This window comes from Gigantopelta aegis, chromosome 1, assembly GCF_016097555.1.
Source record: "Gigantopelta aegis isolate Gae_Host chromosome 1, Gae_host_genome, whole genome shotgun sequence".
NCBI classification, from domain to species: Eukaryota; Metazoa; Mollusca; class Gastropoda; order Neomphalida; family Peltospiridae; genus Gigantopelta; species Gigantopelta aegis.
In genome coordinates, this window is record NC_054699.1 from 45005729 (window position 1) to 45015848 (window position 10120).

Sequence of the window (10120 nt, forward strand, 5' to 3'; positions counted from 1 at the left end):
AGAATGATACACCCTGCACTGTCTACAGGACTGCCACTACCCAGAACGATACACCCTGAACTGTCTACAGGACTGCCACTACCCAGAACAATAAACCCTGAACTGTCTACAGGACTGCCACTACCCAGAACAAAACACACTGAACTGTCTACAGGACTGCCACTACCAAGGACGATTTACCCTGAACTGTACGTTACTGCCACTAGCCAGAACGATTTACCCTAAACTGTCTACAGGACTGCCACTACCCAGAACGATACACCCTGAACTGTCTACAGGACTGCCACTACCCAGAACAATACACCCTGAACTGTCTACAGGACTGCCACTACCCAGAACAAAACACACTGAACTGTCTACGGGACTGCCACTACCAAGGACGATACACCCTGAGGACGATGCATCCTTCTTAACTTATCTGCGGGACTGCATCTACCCTGCATCTACGATGCACTCTTCCTGTTTACTGACATCTGTAGAAGGATTGTCACAACCCAGGACCACGAGCCCTGCATGGCCTTTCTGAACAAAAACTACTACCTACAAGCTGACTGGTTATGTCTGGACCAACATAGACACCAGTGGTGGAGCTAATGCTAAACGTTGTGGTTCTGTTGAAGACCCTGCGAATAATCGGTTGTAGTCTCTTCTGGGAATATTTTTTAAGGTTTTTCCACAACATATCAATTTCCTTGGCCAATAAAGACCACAACAGGCCTCTAGTCTGATAAAACTGGTAGCACTATGCATCAACACCACACGCAGGGCGTACTATTACGTGAATAAAAAGAGCGGCACTTCTAAGGTTAAATATGATCCATTTAACTTGCATGAAAATAGTATTATATTAACAGATTTAAATACTGTTTTATTAGCAACCCTCTTGTGGCACAAAATGGCAGTGTGATAAAATGAATAATTATACCGTGAACTGGTGTTGTCATGTGCAGTCAGTCTAGGCTCGATCATCCTTGGTGGGCCTATTGGGCTATTTCTCTTTCCAGCCAGTGCACTACGACTGGTATATAAAAAGCCGCGATATGTTATCCTGTCTCTATGATGTTGCATTTAAAAGATCCCATGCTACAAGTGGAACAAAATGTGGCCGGTTTCCTCTCTAAAATTATATGTCAAAATGACCAACTGTCTGACATCTAATAGCCGATGATTAATAAATCAATGTGCTCTAGTTGTGTCGTTAACTTTAACTTTTATCTAGTGTATGTACACAAAATAAAAGGTATAAACATTTATTGGTCACTATAGTAAATTACAAATAAATGACTGCATGCTTCTTTTCGGTAGGAGTATCATATGTGGCGGCAACGGGTTTCCTCTCTCACTCTCTCTCTCTCTCTCTCTCTCTCTCTCTCTCTCTCTCTCTCTCTCTCTCTCTCTCTCTCTCTCTCTCTCGCTCTAAACTAAGTGCCTAAATTATCATGTTAGACACAAAGAAGGCAAAGTTTTAAAAATGTACCGAGGTGTCGTAAACAACCATTGTTTTTCTTTCTCTATGTGAGCTACATTCTGCTCCTGTTTTTGAAATGACCCCCAGTACTTGTATCTTAACTGTTTTTGTTGTACCCTATGGTAAAACCTAACTACTTAACTTAATCAATGTTCACATGTTTGCTTACCCATGGGTTAGAAAAACCGATAGCTTTGTCTAGCGGGTAAATGAATCGGCCTATTGACGAGTAGAAGAGAAAATGATAAGATTTGGCGCGCACGAAGTGTGCATTAAATGATTAAGTTACACGTAATCTCCATTAATTCCGCTCTGACAAAGCACCAGGTTATTAGCATAAAAGTAGTGCGATGACCTTGACACAATCCGTATTGTGCATGAAGTTATGATCAGCTTGTTTGTAGCCCGACTTTCGCATTATTGTGAAAAGATGAATCTTTGAGCTCATACCAAAACTTAGTGTAAGTACGAAACAGTGGCGTGTTCAGAAGGCCGAATGTTCGCGAACTATTTGACTGGAACCATCGTCTTCTGGAACTGGAACTGGAACTGGTGATTAACGTGCACATTCAGAGCAAGCTGTTGTAGCGCACGCCTATCTTTGGCACAGGTACCGGCCTCGGCCTGTTTCTCTGTCTAAGACAGGAAAGGTGGGGGGAGGGTGGAGGAGGGACCTCCTGCGCTGGAAGGTACAGGGGAGCACCAGCAGCCCGACCGTGGTCGGTAACGGGGTGTGTGTGTGTGGGGGGGGGGGGGGGGGAGGGTGTGCTATGGAATTTGGAATGTCCCGTAGGATTAAGTCCAAAGAGAAAGGGTGCGCGTTTTTTATTAAGGAAGTTAGGCGTAATTTGGAACGGTCGATCTAATGGAAAGAGTTAGATTTGGATATTAGTAGGCCAAGAGTAGCTCAGCGATTAAGACCTGGCCGGAGTTGGTATGTCTCCCTAGGTTGCCCGTCGGGCCTTTAAAAGGGCCTGAACTGTTCAGTTCACCATCATCTTCAATCACACCACATTTATCTAACGTCGGGCGCAAACCAGTCTAGCGACCGACCGCGATCGCTCGTACTTCTGAACAGACGTAACAGAATGGACTTCCAGTCAACCATGGACTACAAAGCTGTGTGACAAAAATGATGACTTCAGCTTCCTAGCAGTCTACCTTTATGAAGAGCACTACTAGTATAATATTTCTTCTGCTCCAGCAAGAGATACGTTTCGGCCAACTACGTCAAATCAATCAAACGAAACATGTCGTATACCCTCAGGATAATTCGAAATGTTTTCAAATTATTTTTAAATCACTGGCAGGATTCTGCAAGTAAGGTTTTGATTGGTGGACATGAGCTCCAACTGGCTGGTGTTAGATCCACATGTAATAGTGGAGCTAATTTTAATTAGATTGTGATGAGCACTGACTAAAACTATGTCTGATGTTATATTCTATTTTGACCTTTTTCACAGACTAAAAAGTTGTTCCATCTGTTTGGTGCAAATTTTGCACATACATGTTTTCGTCGTAGTTATAGACAAATACAACGGACTTAATAATAAGATGCGTTCATGATGATTACCACGGGGCGCGACGTAGCCCAGTGGTAAAACGCTCGCTTGATGCGCGGTCGGTCTTGGATCGATCCCAGTCGGTGAACCTATTGGGCTATTTCTCGTTCCAGCCAGTGCACAACGACTGGTATATTAAAGGCCGTGGTGTGTGCTATCGTGTCTGTGAAATGGTACACATAAAAGATCCTTTGCTACTGATGGAAAAATGTAGTGGCACATGTACCTCAAGCGAGCACTCAACACACAGATATTGAGGGAGGAAACCTGCTATCGCCACTTCATGGGCTACTCTTTTCGATGGGATGGGAGCATGGGATAGTTTATATGCACCATCCCATAGACAGGATAGCTCATACCACGGCCTTTGATGTACCAGTCGTGGTGCACTGGCTGGAGCGAGAAATAGCCCAATGGGTCCACTGACGGGGGCCGATCCTAAATCTACCGCGTATCAAGCGAGCGCTTTACCACTGGGCTACGTCTTGCCCCGATGTAACGACAGTGTCACTTATTATCAATATTTTTCAATATCCTCTGTATACATATGTACACAGCATTAATTTCGATGTTTTGTGTCCACGACATGGTCACAATTGTTTGCGAAGTATAAGCCACACGGTCAAAATAAGGCGGCTCTTAATTAATTACCACATGTATACATGTACATGTAATGTTGTCGGTCAGTTCAAGACTGTTCAAACGTTTATTTATACCTACAGCATCGCGTGGTTCAAAATTCGTGTATTATCTACGTTGATTTATTAATGGATATTAATAATTTAGCATTAGTCAACTGTGGCTCGTCTGTTAGCAATTATTTTCGACATCAGCATGCATACCCTAGAAGGTATTTAACAAATCAATATAATACCTTATTCAATGCGTCATCATTGCATACAATCATATTCGCTTCGTTTAGATTGCTGTCTACACTATATGAAATGTACTAATTAAAAATGCTGTAGCTAGATCTAGTAGATAGCATACTTTTGGCAGGCGCATTTACAAAGAGAGTTTGAGGTGGGGGTGGTCGAAACGTCCTCTGCTTAAAGATACTTTTCCAGAACCCCCTTAGAAACTTAGTAAACGACAAAATAGACCCTTCCTGCATCATTTCCTGCACACGCGCCTGTTTAAGTGGCTATCAATTCAAAATATATTATCAGTTTCATACCTCGAAATGTAAGTAAACATAAAAAAAAAAAAATAATAAGAAAAAAAATAGATAAATACATTTTGTTTAATAAAAAAAGAACAAACAATAGTAAATTTAAATGATAAAGACGTTATTTCTGTTTATTCATAGACGATTTGCGTAAAACTAACAAAGTATTGACCCTGAGATGTTCACCTATAAAGCCCGTGACGTCATGACTGCAGAAGAGCTTTAATGCCCAATGGTAGCATTGCCGTGGCGCCGGGTTTCTCTCTCTCCACAAGTCTGAAGACGAACCCTTCTTCTCCTTCCAGCAGACGTCGCTCGTGCTCCCAGCTGAAGAGAGCGCCATCTGTCGTCGAGAGGAACGGATTAATCTCGATCACCCATATCTTGTCACCTGTAACATGTTAGAATATTATTTAATTCAGGATCATAGTTGTATTGGTTGTGTTGTGTTGGATTCGGGTCAAAACAAGTAGGGACATTCAATATGTCTGAATCTGAAAAACAAAACGGTAAAACATGGCCAGGGCCGCATCTCTGCACAATGCAGAGTTGAAGGGGTATTTGGCAAAATAGTGATGCCATGAATCTCAGGTCAGGTCAGGTCATAGGGCTTAACGTGCACATCCAAAGCAAGCTGTTTAGCGCACGCCTTTCATGGGCACAGGTGCTGGCCTCGGCCGGCTCATCCGTCCAGGACAGGAAAGAGTAGGGGTGGTTTGGAGAAGGGACCGCCTGCACTGGCACGTGCAAGAGAGCACCAGCAGCCCGACCAGGATCCGCAACAGGTAGGAGGCATGAATCTCTATCTAGTGCCTCCTTTGTAGGAGGACAGCCACTTCCTCCTGCATCGCTAAAAGAGGACTGTCACTCCAGTTTACTAAATCAATGTATAATAATGGTAAGAAAAATTCAGAAGCAATACCCATACAATTTTAATGCCAGAATATAGAGATATACCCGGACCAAACTGAGGTACTGAAAGGCAACGAGGGCAGATCTTGTGAAATTCAAGTAACAATAATAATTAGGTCATACTAAAACTATGTCCTGATATTAACAGTGTGATGAACCACTAGACATGTTCTTTTGAACTGTCTCGATAACTGGAAGAAAAACAACAGAATATTCATTTATTCGGCGTGCAACTGGAGGTGGGGTGGGTGGATGGGGAGAGGGTAACGCTCCCCAGCTTCAGAGATCAAATGGTGAGTGTCCACGTCATCTCCCCTCCTTTTCCAACACCTATGAGAATAACAGGGACGTAAAGGTTTTGGTGTTGTTTTGGGTTGTTTCTTTTAATCCGATACCATCAAAGTACTTACCTTCATCACAAACAGCAAAGTCTATAACGAAATTATCAGGAAAAGTCTTGTGAGATTTTAGTCTCGATGTCACTTGAGTGTTGAAGAAGTCTCGTATGAGATCGCTTATTTGAGACCGTTTCTCAACCAATCTCTTCGAATGTATCAGGTAATTGTACTGAGACAGAGCAACAAGCTGCTTCCCATAGACAAAACCCCGGAACTCCATGTCAACGTCGATTGGCACGAACTGTCGAATGACAAAATTTTCACAGAATCTGTCTTCGATCTGAACAGCTAGCAGCATGTCTTGGTAAATTCTCTCACTCCGGAACATCATGTCTAGCACTTCGTCGGCAGATTTCACTCGCAGCGCTTCGAAGGCTGCTTGGAGGAGGCACGTGATCTTAGTGTTCTCTGACGTAGTCTGGCTGTCGTCTGCTTCTGCCAAATGACTTACATACATTTCCTTGAAGCGAGTCTGGGCTAAGGGGGCGTCTTTAGGGCTCCTGGAGGAAGTCTTGACAAACGCTGAGCCGCCATCGCTTGTGAATTTGTGCATCGTCTTAGACAGTCTGTCAGTCATGGATTTGACTATTTCATGTTCGTCAGGAGACAGATGTTCCCGCCATTCGACCTGGAATGAATTAATAAATGAATGAATTATTAAATCAGTGATCAATCAATCAATGTATGTATGGATGGATGAATGGATGGGTGGGTGGATGGATGGATGGATTGCTTGACTGGTTGAGCAACTGGCTGATTGGTTAGTTGTTTGGTTGTTTTAAAACGATACCTCATTAGGCCTGTACACATCGGGCATCAGATAAAGAGGTGAGGAGAAGAATTCTATTAACTGCCCATATTCTACAAGAGGTTCGGGAACGTCTATCTCAATCCGGTATCTGCTATCACCAGGGACCTGACTCTGGACAGAAAGGTGATAAAGCGATATCAGTTAATGAACAAAAGGAATGGAAAGGAACTTTGGACAATAATTCAGCATATTTTAAACTACGGCTATAAGGCATCCAAAATATTTGCATTAGAACATTTTGAAAAACTCATGGGAATGATTTTGCCCCTGAATCACAAGGAACAGAATTCGCATTGAGTTTCACCCGGCACCCACCTGAGAAATTCCAGAAGGGTCGAGATTTCTGTAAAGTCTTTCGAATACCGAGATGAACAGTTTTGCTTCGTGTCGCTCAATGGCGCAGTATTCTGTCGGAAAGGTCACATCTGCTAGCAGATCAAGCCAGAGTTCCGTGTTGACGTCAAGAACGGAGTTCTGGTATTCGGCGATTTCCGTGTCGGAGACGAAGCCACCGCTCACGCGAGGACTAGAGAAGTCTTTCATTGGCTCCTTTGGCGACTTCAACTGTACCTTTCTTAATTGATCGGCCAAACTCATCTAGAAAGCATGTACACATAGTAATGTCATCATCAGCAATGGTTCATTTCATTTAAACTTATTTTCGTGCTTATATCAAAATTAATTAAGATTCTAGCAGACTGTCCTGGGCACACACACCTCAGCTATCTGGCTGTCTGTTCAGGACAGTGGGTTAGTTGTTAGTGGTTAGTGAGAGAGAAGATGGTATAGTGGTCTTACACCTACCAATTGAGTTGTTAAAACTCGCCCTGGGTGGGAGCCGGTACTGGGATGCGAACCCAGTACCTACCAGCATAACGTCTGATGGCTTAACCACGATACCACCTACGCCGGTTGCAATTATTAATTATGGTTCTGTAGCAAAGCTGTATCTATGTATTAAACCAGGACAATATGTAAGTTTGTGCATGCCTATTCGCGTGTTGGTGGTATGTCGAAGTTCCTAACTGGCCCCAGGGTGACGAACAAGTGTGCTTGTACCGAGTTTTGTGATCGGTGTCTAAGGCCCCGTATCCATAGACTGTTCCCTTGTGGTGTGTTCCCTTGTTCCGTGTTCGCTTGTGACCTTATGACGCGCCACACAGACAATGAACCTTTGTTTTGCTTAGTGGCCATTCCCATAGGTTGAACCTGGGGAACATGTGGCCTTGTGCACGGCACGTGTGACCTACTGACCGGGAACACAGGGAATGAAAATGCTCATTCTTTTTCATACGCCACAAGAGCGTACAAGCCATTTTGGTGTTGATAGTCATGTGAAGCTATTCTCAATACGAGTGAAGCTGAATTTATTGAGGAGGTGAGAGGACATGAGCTGCTGTGAGACCCTAAAAATAAGGATTACCATGACAAACAACAGTAGTTCGGTTCATCCTTTAGTTGCAATCTGATTAAAATTAGCTCTTCTGGGTCTACCAGTAGATCTAACAGCATTGCGTGGACACCCATGTCCAGGTGACATTTCATCTATAAATAACAATTTAAATATCGACCAATTACACTTCGCCTTTTATAGCGTTATTCGGGAGCATACAAATTCTAAAAATATCGGGCGAGACTATTTATGCAATAGGCGAACTTGTTGGTCTATTTCAACAAAACAGGGGGAAAAGTGCAGTAATAAACTCTGGATTGTATAGTAGAATAAACAGATTTTATGGCTATACCATAACGGGTTTTTTTTTTCGTCTTGAAACGAATTACATAAAATAATTATATTGCAATTAGTTTCCGGCATACTTCCTAATTAACCCGAATCTTTTCGTATACCCTCGGCATAATCCCAAATGTTTTCAAATGCTTTTCAAATCACTGGCATGATTTTGCAAGTAAGGTTTTGATTGGTCGTATGAAAGGTCAACTGGACATGAGCTCCAACGGGCTGCTGTTAGATCCACATATAATAGTGGAGCTAATTTTAATTAGATTGCCTTTAGTTGTAAACGAAATAATTTTTGCATTAAAAGCTTTTGTGATGTCCTTGATTTCCGTTCTGTTGAACGTAGAATAAATCAGTAGTGCAAGCGCCACAGGGAACATGCTATGGAAACAGAGGATACAAGGCCTGATCACGAGGTCTCAATGCCACAAGGTCACAAATTTACAAAGGAATGTATCTATGGATACGGGGCCTAATGTACACAAAAAATGCATACCGAGTTTGGTGGTTGTTGTTTTGTTTGATATTGTTATAACAAAGATTGGCTACGTGCGCACTCACAGACTTTGACATTTAAGGGGATACGTCACTCCCGCTCCCCATCACTCCCCTGAGACTAGTTCAAAGAGAGTAATTTGTAGCTCCCCTTAGCAAATAAATGTATATGGTCACTATATAGTAATATATTAAATGGTTCCCCGTAATCTAAGTTAGGGGAGCAATTAATCAATTTTGTTGACGTCATGATCAAGGTTAGTGCACGGGGCACGTTAAGTCAGTACTTTTCTTATTACGTTCCTTCGGACTAGATCAGGGTCTGGTACAGACACAGACACAGGCACATGCGCGCGTACACACACACACACACACATACACACACACACACACACGTGTACACACACCCACACACGTGCACACACACGTGTACACACATACGCGCGCGCGTGTACACACACGTGAACATACACACTTCTGCTTTCAACATCAAAACACTCCATACACACAAACACACACACACACCGTGACACGTATGTATGTACGTACGTACGTACGTACGTACTTACTTACATACATACATACATACACAGTTACATACATACATACATACATACATATATACGGCTTAATCAATGCGCCTTAGAGGTCGGTGCATCGACGATAGGAGGAAAATATGCTAGAAAGAAAATTCTGTGGTCTTAATCCACAGAATTCATATCTTATTAACTGTAAATTTATTCTCTTTTCTTGCTGGGCAAAATTATGAGTGTGGACTAATGGACCACTGGCCAGTCTCCTATAGTTAGGCACTGATTTAAATAATTACGGAAATATAGACAATAAACAGAAATATGAACTAACCTTGAAAGTGAATGATATTGGATGACTACATATACATGTACATTGTATATTGTGTACCTGCTACGTTGGTCGTTCTGAAAGAGTTACGGGTTTGCGGACCGGATTTCCTGGTATGACCGCTAGCTATTAATAGCTTCTGCGTCACGCCTTACACTTTTGTCATTGACTAGTGTGATTATTCGTTAAATGTTATATTTGGTTCATAAAGAAAGAAAGAAAAAACAAACATTTTAATTACACCCCAGCACATTATATAACAATGCAATGTCTTTTGAAGCCAAGTACGTTTTTGTAATACTCAGGCGCGGATTCAGGAGGAGGCCCATGGGGCAGCCATGTTACCAGCCCCCCGGCATGGCACTATTTTTTTTTCAAACAAAATATATTACATTATACACGTTATCCCGTCCACATTAAATCTATTTTAAAAAAACAACAAGGGTTTTGGGGCTTCCTCTATTAAAAAAATCCCGGATTCGCGCCTGATAATGAATCATTATCTGCAACACGCTGCTTTTGACAAATCAAGACCTTGTAGCAATAAGAGTTGTCTGTAGCTGGTTTATGAAAGCGACGAAAATTAAGTTCATATTTGAATGGTCTTGAGCATTCATTAGTGACTATAATCATAAATTGTAACTTCGATATCCAGGAATTGGTCCTAATTTAATATTCATGAATTAATGATTCACCATTTGAAAATT

General features: G+C 42.2%; 1 protein-coding gene across 3 annotated transcripts in view; it reads right to left on the minus strand.

Moving 5' to 3' along the window:
* LOC121375728 (cell division cycle protein 123 homolog) overlaps positions 1–9518 on the minus strand; it is an 11407-nt gene extending 1889 nt beyond the window's left edge. The window contains exons 1-4 of one of the 3 annotated variants that reach the window (XM_041503342.1): positions 9417–9518; positions 6635–6916; positions 5521–6136; positions 4371–4589 (exon numbers count right to left, since the gene is read on the minus strand). In XM_041503342.1, the coding sequence (XP_041359276.1) occupies positions 4402–4589; positions 5521–6136; positions 6635–6916 (1086 nt within the window). In that variant the 5' untranslated portion in view covers positions 9417–9518 and the 3' untranslated portion in view covers positions 4371–4401. Of the gene's footprint in view, positions 1–4298; positions 4590–5520; positions 6137–6634; positions 6917–9416 lie in introns of those variants that run through there. The other 2 variants (XM_041503350.1, XM_041503334.1) reach the window with 2 other exon arrangements.
* Positions 9519–10120: the final 602 nt, after the last annotated feature.